At 41.3% G+C, this 16,785-nt stretch overlaps 1 protein-coding gene across 3 annotated transcripts; it reads left to right on the top strand.

Moving 5' to 3' along the window:
- The first annotated feature begins 952 nt into the window (after positions 1–952).
- ptpn23a (protein tyrosine phosphatase, non-receptor type 23, a) lies at positions 953–16,365 on the top strand. Of its 3 annotated transcripts, none has more exons than XM_053487885.1 (24): positions 953–1,212; positions 2,595–2,669; positions 2,757–2,899; positions 5,709–5,785; positions 5,877–5,926; positions 6,733–6,864; positions 6,963–7,043; positions 7,337–7,468; positions 8,539–8,586; positions 8,827–8,942; positions 9,035–9,114; positions 9,307–9,421; positions 9,549–9,614; positions 9,693–9,838; positions 9,948–10,253; positions 10,332–10,486; positions 10,587–10,738; positions 10,830–11,009; positions 11,186–13,847; positions 13,928–14,112; positions 14,212–14,316; positions 14,395–14,533; positions 14,712–14,825; positions 14,950–16,365. In XM_053487885.1, the coding sequence occupies exons 1-24, from the start codon at positions 1,129–1,131 to the stop codon at positions 15,508–15,510; spliced, it is 5,904 nt and encodes a 1,967-aa protein (XP_053343860.1). In that variant the 5' UTR covers positions 953–1,128; the 3' UTR covers positions 15,511–16,365. The 3 variants fall into 3 exon arrangements, with proteins under 3 accessions (XP_053343860.1, XP_053343861.1, XP_053343862.1); XM_053487886.1 differs by having other exon boundaries at positions 14,953–16,365; XM_053487887.1 differs by having other exon boundaries at positions 2,757–2,884.
- The last annotated feature ends 420 nt before the right edge of the window (positions 16,366–16,785 follow it).

Genomic DNA, 16,785 nt, shown 5'->3' on the forward strand with positions numbered 1-16,785 from the left:
ATAAAATGTAATAGCTTTGCATTTGTAAACCATTTATATCCCTCAAAGATCTTTTCTCTTATAAATTTCTAGAGGTTACCTATGGCTCCAAATAAAAATCATTTAAATCTTTCAATGTCTGACAGTGTCGACATAAACCATGTAATACACAAGAAATTTTGTCATTTGATTCGAGATTTGCACACTAAGACTCAGAAAAAGTGAAATAAAATGATCACTGTTTAAATGGCATGTGTTTATGATGTTTTGTCAGGTGACAGAACCTAAACACCTGTGCTGTATATCAGACAGCGATGGAGAGATGGGTCTTTTTGGCTCCTTCATATAGGAGCAATAGGCATTGAGCTGTTGTGTGGTACCTAACAGTAGTTCATGTTTAGATGTAATCTACCTTTATATATACTGATGTTTGAGATGTTTCATTTGCACTATGGCTCAATAAAGAATAGTATTTATTAAATTATCTTTTTGTCGGTTATTAAACATTTCATTAACATTACACTATTCCTTAATTTAACTTAATGAATTGCATTTCGAGTGAAAGAATACTAGCAATCGAAGCATTGCAAGTATTAATTGGGGGGGGGGGGGGGGTAATCTGCCAATTGGGAAGTTGGAGATCAACTGACACAGAGATGGGCTCAAGCTTCGTGGTCTTGAGTGTTGAGGGAATTATAATAATAAATGCTGAACAGAAGTCGACAAAGAGCATTTTAACAGAGTTCCCCTTTCTAGACTCCAGGTGAGTGAGAGATATGTGAAGGTGTGAATGTATTAGGCATAGAAATGTTTGAATGCAACGATAACTAGTTTATTGGAACATTTATTATCTTTAAAAAAAAAAGCACTTTTTTAAGGTTTAATATCTGATGGAACACATTCCAATATGGCGGGCACTGCTGCGCTCCAAGTTCAGTGTTAACAACTACATTACCCAGAATTCCAAGCAGTCTACAGGTTTACGTCATGTCCGAAACATCAGCAGTTTCCTGGGACATGACACAGTCGTTTAGACTAGAAAAACACACATTAATACAAGAAGATAGCACGTTATCGTAGAGTCGGACCGCGTTTAAATACTTTACTGCACTTCAGGATCGCCGGCTGAGTGATTTTAGCTGGCTGAAAATGGAGGCGGTGCCGCGAATGCCGATGATTTGGCTCGATTTAAAGGAGGCTGGAGATTTTCAGTTCAGCACAAGTGTTAAACAGGTAAAGACGACTGAAAACATCATGATAATGCATTAAAGTTGATCTTTAATTGACATTAGTCCAGTAAAATTGGGCAGACACGCTCAGAAGTCCGTAACATTAGCTTAAGCTATTACGCTACATGACTAGCTCGCTTGCTAACCATAACGGTGTTGTGTTTTTATCTCCCATCCGTATTCCGGTTTATGGGCTGTGATTGGCTAATGAGACTTGGCGACTGATAAAGTCTGAAAGGCTGAAGTAGCAGCCAATCAGAGCGTCGATCATGTGGATAGTTTGAGCTAATCACAGTGGAGTGGGCGGGGTTTAACGTAATACGGCCAGGAAAAATAGACCGTGTGTGCGCATGTCCAGTGTTGTAACATGGGCGTGTCCGATATATTTTTTCTAAATAACTAAAAAATGAGAATGGACACATGGATCAAAGTTAATTAGCAATATATTTAGCTAACAAAACCAAATAAAAGTATACCATGAGTATCATGTCTATTTATTCATATTTATTCAGATACTTTTCTGATTAAAGTCTTATATCCTTTAATCTTATATATTTCTTATATTAGTCTTATATATTATAAATATTATGTCAACTGGCTGCTGTAACGATACAATTATTAATAATAAAGTTATCTATCTATCTCTCTATCTATCTATATATATATATATATATATATATATATATATATATATATACAGTGATGGGAATGACCAGTCTCCTCTTGATGCGATACCTCAGTACCGATTCGATTAAAATAGAAGAAAGTCTCGATTTGATAAATTTTTCCCTGATCTTGTTACAATTTTAAACCTTAAAAAAGTTGAGTAATTAAATGTAGCCCATTTCATATAACATTTGTTTTCTTATTTAAAAATCAAATGCAGCATTTAAACAATACAAACTAACTTTAAATACACAGTTAAACATTTAATTCTGCCATAAGTATTATTTCCAAACAAACTTAGCAAATAATTCACTCCTATGCCAGCACACGTGGCTTCTAACGCACGCATTTTTTAACTAATTATCCCTCGCAGTGTTTTGAGACCGGTGTGAGTGTGTGTAATGAGTGGGTTTGAGACTAATTCGCTCACATTGTTTTGAGAAAAAGGCAGATCAGAGTTGATTTTTGATAACGTAACACCATGACAATGCGTTTCTGTTTCGCCACTCTTCTGCACTGAGTTGTTTATATCCAATACATAAATCAAAAAACAAATGTATTTTGAATTATAACTCTCCCCCATCTCTTTTTCTCATTATATATTAGTATATATATACTATATCTATATATAATCACCCCCACTCAGTACTTCACTATAACCCCACATTGTGCTCCATATCGAGTGTGTGACATGTGTTTTTGTTCATCTTCCTGTGTTAGTTCATCCTGAAGAATTACGGCGAGGATCCAGACAACTACAACGAGCCTCTGAAGAAGCTGGAACAGTTACGGCAGGTGAGTGAGGGACGAACACCAGAGACACTTACACCACAGATGCTGCATGACATCTCTCTTGTCTAAAACTCTGGTTTCCTCCCTCAGAGCGCGGTGAACGTGACGCGGGACTTCGAAGGCTGCAGTACGCTACGCAAATATTTCGGGCAGCTGCACTACCTGCAGAGCCGCGTGCCTCTGGGTCCCGGACAGGAAGCCGCCGTCCCGGTGTCGTGGTCAGACTCTCTAACGTACAGCTAATGTTACATTTACACACACAGTCAAGTAATAAAATGCAGATCTGTCTTACAATCTTATAATCACTTACCTACAGGATTTAACTTCACCACATTGAGTCAATGTTAACCTTTTTTTTTGTTTGTTTTATGGTGCTTTGTAGAAACATTGTAATATTTAATCGAACGGTGGAATTTTCATTTATTATTATTCTTTATGATTTAATTGTAATAAAATGACCAAAAGCTTAAATCTTCACTCTGAGCTCAGGAATGCTGACCAATCAAAATCCAGGACTGAGCAGCACTGTAGTCACTGTAGAGATGATTCTTTATTTTTCTGGCAATTTACCACAATATCACCATACTGACTCTCTTTTTTTTCCCCCATTTACGAGGGTGAGTCAAAAATGATCCGCACTCCGGTTATATAAAAACTTCTGTTGGCCGCACTTTCTTTGCTCGAGGCTCTTTTCTTTCCAGTCACTACTGTGAACGTGTTACATCAGTTCATCTGAAATTGCGGTGTGAGCAAAAATAGATGCCCCTCTTGTGATTTGCATAAAAGATCAGCGTGCAGCAATTCAGAGGTTTTGTTTGTTTGTTTGTTGGTTGTTTTGTGGTCTGAGGGTGTACCTGGGGTACGTTCTTCGTACGTCGCTTGACACATCCGAGATGAATTGACACATCTAAGATGAGATTATCGTGCTAATTACGATCCGGCTAATTCGGTTCTTCGAGCTCACCTGTTGTTGATGATTAGTATAGCTGGACTGAGTTGTCTAGGATTATTGCGCGCTCGTGCGTTGGTTTAAAAGGCGATATGCATCGACAGTAGAAACACTGATCACAAGCCCTCCGATTGGTTGATGAAATGGAAAAAGACCGGCTCAACTTTTTTTGTAACGTGTCATAACGTGTTATGCGCTGAAATGCCCCCCTGCCATGGATTGCCCCCCCCTACATAATCGCTATCAAATATTATATTAGAACATAAAGTCATAAGTTTATGGTTTACAAATTACAAATTACATGAGACAATAAAATAAAATAAGCAATATGAAAATAAATATGTTGTACATGAAAAAAATAGAAATATTATGTATACTTTTATATTGTTTATTTTATAATAAAATTAGTTTCGTCCAATTTATCATTATAAAATATTAATTTTTAATATATAATATTATATATAGCATATTTTTATGACAAACCCCTGAAAAATAAATGTGTTACAAAATAAACATTATACACAAATTTGTATTAATGGTCTTGACGGCTGTCTCGTGCCGAGGGTTTATTATAATAGTAATATCATATTTGATAACAATAAACCTATGAATTTATGTTCATATATAATATTTGATAGCGATTATGTGTGTATGTGTGTGTGTGTGTGTGTGGAGGGGGGGGTCCATGGCAGGGGGCATATACTTTTCTTTTTCCACGTGAGTCAGTCGTGCTCTCTAACCAATCAGATGTGACATCACCATTTTAACCAATCATAACCCGCCAGGAGCGCAGGCTAAATCCTGTTTACATGAAATAAACCTGCTCCCGAGCAGGTTCAAGCTTACGGATATGTTGCTATGACAACAAATGCTAGAAGCGCATCGAAGAACGAAACAATCCAAGATCAGGACAAATCCACAACAATCAAATCCAGCTAACTGAGTTAGCGACGTACGAAGAACGGACCCCTGGTGCCGAAACAAATCACAGAAGAGCGTAAACAGAAGTGTTTGTATATCTGCAAATAAACTTTGGAGTGATACTCTGAGGAAGGTGAAAGTTTCTTAAAGAGAATCATTACTGGTGACGAGATACGGATTCATCACTACGAGTCTAAGAGTGAACGGCAGAGTACCGAACGGAAACATTCTCAATCACCAACTGAAAAAAAATGGAAAAGTTATCCACACTTATAGTTTTCTGGGATTCTTAAAGGCCAGAACTATTGGAACAGGAAATATCAGGGGAAAAGGTTCAACAATCGACGGTGCTCGTTACAGTGAGACGCTCATTGAAGAGCTAAAGATTAAACACAGAGGACTGATATCGGAGGACGTTGTGATGTCACGCGACGATGCACGTCCACCCCGTCCTGCTCCAAACTGTCGACACTCTGAGTTGTTAAAGCGTCCTCACTACAGTCCGAGATCAGATATCAAAATTTTTTAATAAGGGAATACAAGAGCTTGTGGACAGACGGACAAAGTGTATTGAAGAGCAAGGAGGTTATGACGAAAAATGATGCTTGTTTTTAATAAAAGTTAATTAAAATAAATTCTACGGCCAGAGTGTGGATCATTTTTCTTGCAGTTCCTCTGTGATTCCGTAGATGATAAACTAAACTAGTCACACACTGGCAGAGCAACCTATGTCTCAGATGCCATAAGTTTAAAAAAAAAAATTGAATCAGAATGTTAACGACATTGTAATAATCGCAATACAAACGGATTCGACACCAAGTTTTATTATATATTATATTAGTGAGTCCGGTCCATAATAGTCATGTGATATATTTCCTTTGAATACACAGATTATCGTTCTCGATTTGAATCCGGCCTGCAGTGTCATGTCTCTATTACACTTTTCTGTTTCCTGCGTGCAAAGCATAAACGACACACTGACCGTCATCTCACCGCGGCGTCACATTTCTCCTCGATACACCACACAAAACCACTCCTCCTAATCCGCCCTTATTAGGAAGCGTAGATGTGCATTAGATGTTTAATTTTCAGAAGAAACATATTCACTTTTTTGGAAGACTTGAATAATTATATATACTTGACTAATAATTCTTTCTTATTCCCTTCTCTAGGACAGAGATCTTCTCGGGAAAAACGGTCACACATGACGACATTAGCTACGAGCAAGCGTGCATCTTGTATAATTTGGGTGAGTGAGTGTTACTGAATCACACATTAAGGTGTTCGCTTAAGAGCTCGTCCTGATTCCTGACATAATTTTGTTGTTGTTGCTTGTACAGGAGCGCTGCATTCGATGCTCGGGGCGATGGACAACCGCGTGTCAGAGGAGGCAAGTGTTTCCTGTTTACTTAGGAGGAGAGAGATTGAGCGCTGGTGTTTAGTGTCACCGTTTACTTCCTTGTTTCTAATTTTGTTCGCTTCTTTTCCATGCGGTGTGAGGAATACTAGACTCTGACCCTCTGTATTTAACATTTTTTTAAGAATCAATGAAAATGTCCTGTTCATTATTTCATCTGAACAAGAGATAAAAATAAATCATCAGTTTTCCTGAAATTTCTGTGACCTGTGTGTGAACTTTTACTCCGACGCACAAGTGGACCGGATGTGACTTTTTGACTTGCAAAACCTTTTTTTTTTTTAGAACTCTACTGAAATTCAGAGCTTTAAATTCTCCTGTAAAGTTGACGTCGCTTTGACCGAAAAACCTGTGACCGAGGTCAGGCTGTTTGACATTTATTGTGCATTGAGTTGTGCAATAGCAAGTCGTCGCTAAAAAAAAATCTCAGCTCAGATAATTTTTTTTAGATGAGTCATACAGAGCAGTGTAGCTAATTTACAAGTTTTTACACGGAAATCTTTTTATTAGTTTTTTTTTTTTTTTTACTCATGCTTGCTATTAGGAATAAAATGTCTCCTCGTCACTAGGAGCCGAATGACCTCATGGTAAAACATTGTTTTCATGGTAAATTACGAAACGGTGCGCTTTCCACAAGTGCTGCAATAATATGTTAAAACATTTTAACCAGTACAGAATCTTTAAATGAAAAAATGATGAAATGTAATTAACATCTCAATTTCTTACATTCCCAGCCTCAGGTTTCTAACCCCTGCGTATTTTAATCTCCGTCTCCACAGGGGATGAAGGTCTCGTGCACGCATTTCCAGTGCTCGGCCGGAGCCTTCACCTACCTGCGAGACCACTTCAGCCATAACTACAGCGTGGACATGAGTCACCAGATCCTTAATCTCAACATCAATCTCATGCTGGTATACACACACACACACACACACACACACACAGCTGCGTTAACACTAACACACCATTTAGTAACGGTTTATTAATTTGTCCCGTTGTGTGATTTCAGGGCCAGGCGCAGGAGTGTTTGCTGGAGAAGTCCATGCTGGACAACAGAAAGAGTTTCCTCGTCGCACGGATAAGTGCTCAGGTATTTCCCAGCCAACTGAAAATGAAATATGGGTCATAGTTTTTATTGTAATGTAATAAACCTGTTTGGTAACAACAGTTCTACCACATTTTGGTTATTTATATATTAATCTAATCGGCACAACAAATGAGCATATTCAGCTTTTACTTTTGTTTCTTTTCACTCATTATTCTGGGCCGGTTTTAGCCGTCGCATCGTCCTGTTTTAAATTCGAACCGCCTGCCTTCATGTTGTCACCTCTGCAACAACTCTGCCTCATTTTCTCTAATTTGTTTCCTCCCTCTCGCCTTCAGGTTGTGGACTATTATAAAGAGGCTTGCCGCGCCCTGGAGAACTCCGACACCGCCTCCATGCTGGGGAAGATCCAGAAGGACTGGAAGAAACTTGTGCAGATGAAGATTTACTACTTTGCTGCTATTGCTCATGTGCGTGTCTTTTCAGGAAATCATGATTGTGTGTGTAACGTCAGGTTGAATTGAGGTGCTATACATTGTTCCAAAACAAAGAATAATGAAACACACCTGGGCTTCAACTTTTAACCAGATGATATGACATGAATAAAGTCTTGAGCAAAAGTTTAGGCACCCCTAAGTTTAGGCAGATTTTGTTGATTTTTTTTTTTTTTTTTATTGAAAAAAACGTCTTTCTTGGAAATGGAAAAAAAGCACAATACTTTCAGCAAACTTTGATGCATAGTTACTTCTTATTACTTCTTAACATAATTATGGCACTGTGCAAAAGTTTGTATGCACAGCTCTTTTAAGATCTACCCACAAATTCTTAATGATGTTTAAATCAGGGGACTGTGATGGCCTGTAAAAAGTAACTATGCATCAATGTTCGCTGAAAATATTATGCATTTTTTCTATTTCCAAGAGAGACTGTGTTAACATCTTTTTTAATAAAAAAAAAATCAACAAAATCTGCTAATTATCAAGGGGTGCCTAAACTTTTGTATAAGACTGTGTATATATACATACTAGATGTACCCACAACTTTGTTCACATAGAATTTAATTGCACACTCATAAGCGCCTTTTACAAAATGTACGACGTTATATGTAGAATTAAATTATAACTTAATTATATGTGGAATGAACTGAAATTTTTACGTGTTACTGTGACGTGCGCGGAATGAAGGTGTGAGTGTGTATTTATTTTTATTTTTTTTACTGATTTTACATTTAAATTTCCAATTAGCAGATCTTCTCTTCCTGTCAGCCGATTGGGATGAAACAAAGCCTCGACTAAATACAACTGTTAAACCCCATTAAAATTCCTTTAGTATTTATTTTTTTTGGACACCATGCGTGCACTAACAGACAAACCGATCCCAAAAGAATCATCTTGAGGTGTTCTATTACTCATTTTGCATCCCCCCAAATTATTCTTTTGCAAATACCTTCGGTGTAAAAACACGCCCACTTTAAAGTTTTATTATATGCATAGATATTCATGTGTGTATAAAATATGTATATTGCCGTCTCTCTCCACAGCTGCACATGGGAAAGCAAGCTGAGGAACAGCAGAAATACGGAGAACGGGTAAACATTACACTTTGATTTCACCTTTTTTTTTTTTTTTTTTTATATACTCAGTCCCCTTTTCAGACAGAAAGGGATTCTGTCCCTTAATTCTTGCGAATCCTCATTCAAATCTCAGTACCTGCAGCTTAAATCAATAGGATTCAGTGGGCCTTAGCTAATGAGGGCTTTTTAATGTTTATATCACTGTATGTATACATGGATTACATATGTGTAATGTATTTTTCCCCCTCTTTACAGCTCGCTTATCTTCAGAGTTCACTAGACAAACTGTCCGAGGCGATAAAGTTGGCTAAAGGCCAGCCGGATAGCGTTCAGGAAGCCTTGCGCTTTACCATGGACGTCATCGGGGGAAAGTTAGTAACCAGGACAACGTTGAGTCTCTCTTTAATTTTACTACCATGCTTAAGCCTTATAAAGACGTTTAAAACCTTTTTTTTTTTTTTAGATTTAACTCTGCTAAGAAAGACAATGACTTCATTTACCACGAGACCGTGCCATCTCTGGAGACTCTACCTTCAGTTAAAGGTATTTTGTGTTTCAGTCTCATTTGTGATGCATGAGGTATAGTTTTGGAATGTAAATTTCCAAAACTATTATCGTGCTAATTGAAAACATTCCTTTTTGTAATGAGTTTACATATATAGACTTGCTAAAACACTGCTTTGTTAAATAACAAACACCCTTAATTACACTTAAAAATATTGATACTTTATCCAGGTGCACCACTGGTCAAAGCCTTACCTGTGAACCCAACGGACCCCAGCGTTACAGGACCAGACATTTTCTCCAAGCTGGTGCCTATGGCTGCTCACGAGGCCTCCTCTCTCTACAGGTTGCATTTGCTAAACATGGAACATTGTTAATAATGAAACTTCAAACATTCAATATTTTTATTGTTCCATTGACGACTGGCTGTATTTTGTTGAGCACTTGATTGATAATAAGACTGTTATCCACAGTGAAGAAAAGGCCAAGCTGCTACGAGACGTCATGGCAAAGATAGACAGCAAGAACGAGACTTTAGAGTGAGTGACAAACACCTGATTGCAAGGTCTATGTGCGTATGATAGCGTATGATAGCGTAACAAGTTTTGTTTCCATAGACAATTCATGGACTCTCTGAATCTGGACCCAGACTCTGTAGACAACCTGGACATGTACAACAGCATTCCGTCTGTACTCATGGAGAAGTGTGCAGCTCTCAGCGTGAGACCAGACACGGTCAAGAGTCTTATACAGTCTATGCAAGGTTGGTGTTGTTCTCATGGAGTTTTGGCCTCTCGATGCAGACTGAGTATTCATTTTTATTTTTTTCTGTTTTCCAACATCATGCTCTTCTGCATTTTCATTTATCTCAGTACTATCTGGGGTGTTCACGGATGTGGAGGCATCCCTGAGGGAAATTCGGGCGGTGTTAGACGACGATGAAGCAGGTGACCGCAAGCTGGAGGAGGTAGCAGGGAAGCAGAGTGTCCCACCACAACCTGGTGCTGTAGCTGAGCTCCGTAGGGACCTCGAGAAATACCTGGAGGCCCATGAGAAAGCAAGCTTTACTAACACAGAGCTCCATCGAGCCATGAACCTGCATATTAGTAACCTGCGATTGCTGGGTGGACCGCTGGACACTCTGAGAGAGGCCCTGCCCAGACCACAGCTTTCTGAAGGTACATGTTTAAAGAAATCCCTTCCCAAAGAAGTTAGGTCATCAGGTAACAAAAATAATAATAATTTGTTTTATCCAGATGAAGTAGCAGGTCTCCAGACAATGAAAAGGATTCTGAGTAAAGTACAGGAGATGAAAGACCAGCGCTCTTCTCTTGAGAAACAGCTGAGGGAGCTGATCCAGCAGGATGACATCACTACTGCTTTAGTTACCACCGAGAGGGCAGATATGAAGGTATTCGATTAGTATTTGGCTTACTTCCTGTGATTTTCATCATTTCATTTAAAGACTAATATATGTTGTGTTACCTCCATCTGTCTTTATGCCTTTTCAGAGGTTATTTGAGGAGCAGCTGAAGAAATATGAACAGGTAAAACTGTACATCGATCAAAATCTAGCTGCCCAGGAGAATATCCTGAAGGCGTTAACGGATGCGAATGTCCAGTATGCAACAGTACGCAAAAGCCTGACTGAGACAGAACACAAGTAAGAGTCAAGATGGAGGGACAGTTTTTGTGCTAAATTAACTTCTTTAGAAATTGTTGCATTAGACTCATGTTTTATGTTTATGGTGCAGATGGAACAGTACCGTGCAAATGCTTGTTGCTTCCTATGAAGCCTACGAAGACCTGATGAAGAAATCACAAGAGGGAAAAGAGTTTTATGAAGACTTGGAAGCTAAGGCTTCTCGCCTCTTAGAAAGGGCGAAGACCATCTGCAAGACTAGGGATGAAGAGAGACAATTCATTTTGGATAAGTAAGTAGTGTACCATGTGTGATTGTAAATAGTCTTTTTACATCAATGATCACTTTGCCATTTATTTTTAGTCACCTTACCTACTAACCCAGCTTATTTAGGTCCAGCCTTAATGTAATCATTTTGCTCATCATGCTCAAGTAAGCTTCTTTTTTCCCCCCAACTTCTTGCAACAGAGAGCTCCCAAAAAAGGTTCCTCAAAGACCCACAGCCCCAAAGCCAGCCCAGAAGAAAGCTCCAAACATGGATTCCTCTGGCATAGAGGACCCTGAAATAGCCAAGCTGAATGCTGCTATTTTAGCCTTAGGTGGAGACTTACCAAAAGATCTATGTAGTTTACCTCCTGAGCTTGCTCATCCAATGATACCACCAGATGCTTTTCATCCAGGAACAGCTACTCTATATGCACCACCCAGATTTCCTTCAAACCTACCACCTCCTGAACTTCTTGCACAATTCTCTCGTTTTACCACACTTCCCCCAGCCCAGGCCTTTAACCACAGTCTGCCACGAGGGCCCTTACCCCAACAGCATCAGATTCCTCAGATGCCCAATCCTCAAGTCTCTCGGCTTCCTTCGGTGCCTGGGTATCGTCCTCCATCTTTACAAATGCAGCCAGGTATATCGGGCCTACCACCTCCAATTCGCACATCCACCACCACTGTAGACAGTGTGCAAACACCTATTCCCAGCTACACTCCAGCATCAGGACAGCCAGCTATGCCTGCACCTACCCCTGGACACCCTGTGCCCACTCCTGCAGTGTATAATCCTCCCCCTTCTATGGCTTCCCAGCCTCAGTATCTGCATCAGCCTGGTATTCCGGTGAGCCAGCCAACTCAGGGACTACGAGCTCCTCAACCACATTCACAGCCCCATCAACCATTTCCCCAAGTTGGTGGTCAGGGCCATCCACAGCCAACCCCACCTCAGCCATTTTTCCATCCTGTGCCAGGTCAGCCGCGAATACCTGGGCCTCAACTCCCACAACAAACTCAGCCCCACTACGTACACCATATGGCACAACAGAGACCACCTGGACCACATAATCTTCAGCAACGGCCATATAATATTCACTCCACACCATCTGCACTGCCCCAGCAGGTGTATCCTCCTGTTTCATTTGTTCCTGGTTGCCAACCTTTGAACACTATTGCTCCAAATCAAGTGCCCCATCATTCCATGCAACCACAAACACCCCCTTCCTCGCAGCCAATGCCTCAAGTTTCTATGCCACACTTACCAAATGTAAAACAACAAATGCCCCCTTGTTCCCAGCCTTTTATTCCCCCAGTCAATCAGCAAGTACATCCTATTCCTCCTGCACAAGCACCGCTTTCTTCACAGCAGTTACCACTTGCAGGCCCTGGGCAAATGCCTCCCCCCTCACAACAAATACCCCCACTGTCTCAGCCACAAATGCTACCATCTTCCTCCCAAATGTCTCCTCCCACTCATCTGCAAATGCCTGCAGCTTCCCAAGCCTTGCTTCCTTCTCATCCACCAGTATCTGCTGTTTCCCAGTCTTTACCTCACCCATCTCGACCACAAGTGCCCAGTGTTACCCAGTCATTACCACACTCATCCCAGCAACAAATCCATCCTCCCTATCAGCCAGCATTTCTAGCACCCACACCAAGGGGTCCAGTCCCTGTACAGTCTCTGTTACCTCCAGCTTCTCTTCCAGCACAGTTCCCAGGGCACACCAGTGCTCTCCCTTCACTGCCCCATGCCAGTCTCCCCTCACAACTTCCTGCTGGACCTCATCCTTCAGTGGCCCCACAGATGACCCAGCAACCTGTTTTGCCTCAGCACCATCTCCCTCCTCATTCTACACCTGTGGGTTATCCTGGTGGTATTCCTATAGTTCCAAACCAGTCCACAGTTCCTCAGCAGCCCCAGGCTCGGCCTTCACAGGTGCCATCAGGGGGGGCAGCATCATACCCTGGACCACATGCTGGGATCATTCCCCCAGGATCCATCCAGCATTCCGCCACACCAGTCATTACACCTGGACTCCAGCCACTCCCTCAGGCTATGATCCCACCATCTTCAGCTGCTCCAGGAGCTACACCAAGCAGTGTCCTACCTGCCCAGTCACCTTCTCCATCACCGGGGCCTTCCTCACTTGGTATGGTACCTCAGAGACCCTCTCCTGCTATCACACCTGTTGCAGGTGCACCAATACCACAGACTGCAACAACACCCTTGCCAACATCTGGCCCCTTGCCCTCACCTAACTCACTTTTTCAGCACCAGAATTCCAGTACAGATGATCTTCTGTCTTCAAGCCCAGAGAGCCAACATGGTGGTACCAAAGACACTGCCAATGTCTTACTGCCCACCAAGGCTGATCCTCAAGATGAACACCTTCGCAAGAAATCAGAGGGAGTGAAGATTATTCAAGGTGATCCATACCAGGCTCCCGAGAGGGTCTCGCAGCTTTGTGCAGAGCTTGAAAGGTTTCGGTCAACTGTCCAGTCGTTGGAGCGTCCTTCGGGAGAAGGAGGTTTATCCGAACTCGATGCTCGATGGAAGGAGCTGCAAGATCAGCAAGAGAGGGATTCTCGTCAACTGTCTATTGCCATTGCCCGTTGCTACACTATGAAAAACCGCCACCAGGACGTCATGCCTTACGACTGTAATCGGGTTGTTCTGCACTCTGGCAAAGATGACTACATCAATGCCAGCTTTATAGAGGATCTTTCACCATATTGTCCACGTCTCATTGCAACACAGGCTCCCCTTACTGGAACTGCTGCTGATTTCTGGCTGATGGTCTACGAGCAAAAAGTGTCTCTAATTGTAATGCTGGTGTCTGAGCAAGAAGTTGAAAAGGTAAGATAAACATACTCAAAGACTCCTGATGTCAGACCACTCTTAATTTTTAAGCACTAAACTGTTTTTGTTTTTCGTAGCAAAAGGTCCTGCGTTACTTTCCCTCCGAAAGAGGTCAGCAAATCACTCAAGGCTCGATCACACTAAGCCTGACTACCCAGAAAAACACTGCCACGCACGTGGAGCGCATGATCGGACTGCAGTATAGGGATCAAAGTTTGAAGAGAACGGTTGTCCACCTACAATTCACTTCATGGCCTGAACTGTAAGGATCTGACACACAAAACGACCCAAGTTTATCAAATGGATAAGTGAGAGAAGTACAGTATGAACTAAGCTGTTTCCCTTCTTTTTCTTTAAACAGTGGCTTGCCAGAGAGTAAAAGTAACCTCATTCGATTTATTCAGGAGGTTCACGGACATTACCTTCTCCAGCGCCCTTTACACACACCTGTTGTGGTGCACTGCAGGTGAGTTACTCAAGTCGATAAACCTTGGTATTAAAAAAACATTCAAGACATTTATTTCACAGTGCCTCTAATTTTCAGCTCTGGTGTTGGTCGAACCGGTGCTTTCTGCCTGTTGTATGCTGCACTACAAGAGCTGGAGGCTGGGAATGGGATACCCGACCTATCCCAGCTGGTGAGGAAGATGAGACAACAGAGGAAAAACATGCTTCATGAGAAGGTGTGTGTAACATCCACAGACATGTATATTAAGCCTATTGTGGAATAATTCTGTTTCTATGCTGACAGCACATGCGTGTCACACCTAGGGTTAATTTAAAGTGTGCTTGTGCAATCTGAGAAACCTAGTCTTTTAAGTAAAAGACCTGCTGTTTGTTGTCTTGCCATGTTTTATACAGTTACACCTAAAATTCTGCTACGAGGCAGTGCTGAAACATGCAGAGCAGGTGCTTCAGCGTCGTGGCATCATTACCACCCCGAGTCAAAAGTCCACAAACAGTGTAGCAGTTAAGGTAAAACATTTTGTGAACAAATTTGTGGTTCAGTGTGTGGTAACACAGCAGTATATTTGTACCAATTTAAATAATGAGTGATGAGTTTTGATCTAACAGTAAACCCTGATTTGTATTTGTACAGCAGTACTCACAGCCTGAGGCTCAGGATATTGTTCTTGGAGGTGATATGCCCATTAGCTCCATCCAAGCTACGGTTGCTAGGCTCAGTATTCGCCCACCCAGTGCTGACTCCGACCAGGACCCGAACCAGGACCTAATGGCTTCTGTTGGGACAGGTCCGGAACCTGAGCTGGCACTAGCCCAGGACCTACAGGCTCTTCCTCCCATTGACACTGTTCCTGCCTCACTAAGTCCCCCACTGTCCTGTCCTACGTCCCCAGGTAAGATGCAGTCCCCTTCACCTCCTAACCACCAGGAGAACGAGTTTGATGCATCCACACAATTGCCAGTCTCCAACAGTAATGCTGCACCTGAAGCAGCTCCTCCAGCATTGTCATCCCTGGATCTTCTGGCTTCACTAACACCTGAAGCTTTTACGCTTGACACCGGTTGCCGGAGCAAACCGCGAATCAGCAAGCAAAGCTTTTTTCAGGCACAGGAAGGCCAGGGTCTGCAAGGTCCTCCCAATGGAGATGACCCACTCAGCACTCTGGATCCCCTTTGGACTCTCAACAAGTCCTGACTTTCTGGACTTAATTCTGTCTGCTTATGTCTCTGTGTTCTGTACTTCCAGATCACGCTACCATTTAGCAAACATCCTTTCTTAATTGAATCCGTTACTTTGGAGGAGGAAAATGCCCAGAATCCGGAAATCCTTATCCATGGCCACCTGTATCTCTGGGACCACCTCACTGTGTCAGTTCCTCTTTAGTTTTACATCTGCACTTTTCTGGTACTGCTCTCCGTGTTCCCAGCATGCACACCTCTTCTGAAGATAAGCCAGGCCTTTCTAACGGACATCTGGTTCTCAACACCAAAAAAAAAAAACTTCATTACTAATGGCATGGAAATTAAAAGGTGGACTCTCTGAGCACTTTAAATTTCAAATAAATCTTAAACTGAAAAATGGGATGTGAAAGAGAAACGCGAGATCACTTTGTAGTTCAGAGCAGTTTAAGCCTTCAAAGTGCGTTTGACAAAAGGTTACTCCTTGGATTGCAGATTCTCCTCGTCTCACTTTGCTGCTTGCATCATCGAGCAATCTGTTCAAACAAGTTGGAAAATGAAAATAGAATGACAAAATGTGCTAACTTTATATTAGCAGCAAGGACCAATCCACAGAATCACATTTAAGTAATGCTTGATGCCTTCTACTAACATTATAGACTAACTTCTGTAGTCAGCTGTTATTTTACGAGAATTTGCTAATGTTGGCTAAGTGTGCCCATATGCTGCGTACTCACTTTTCTTATAACAAATTATAATCTTGTAACTTATTTCTGATTCAACACGCCATAACTTGATGTAGTCTGAGTTAATTCATTTTGCCTCGTTAAATGTTGTAAATAAATCCTTAATTAAAAATTCATCTCTTCAAGTCAGTCCTTACTTGTTGTCGTCCTTTACATTTAAGTGTCATTAAACATGTCATTGTGTCCCAAAAACAAACAAGGACAACCAGGATGCTGCAGCACACCACCGAGAGTCAACAGGAAAAATGAGCAAGGGATGCAAATTTATTTGCAAATTAGTACAAATGTAATTTCATATATTAAAAAATAAAACAGAGTACTAGTGTTATTCTATCATGCTGGAAATCTTTACATACAGTGCGGCTTTCCAGCATTTGCATATCCAGCACAGACCTCTGGGATTATCTCGGACACTGTGTGATGTGGTGAAAGGGCATGATGTTTTACCCAGACGCCGTGAGAAATGATAAAAATATGTTTTCAAGGCAAAATGCGCAGTAGGTTTTACACACTGTTTAAAAAAAAAAAAAAACATTTGCTTAAAA

Source organism: Clarias gariepinus, chromosome 26 (assembly GCF_024256425.1).
Source record: "Clarias gariepinus isolate MV-2021 ecotype Netherlands chromosome 26, CGAR_prim_01v2, whole genome shotgun sequence".
NCBI classification, from domain to species: Eukaryota; Metazoa; Chordata; class Actinopteri; order Siluriformes; family Clariidae; genus Clarias; species Clarias gariepinus.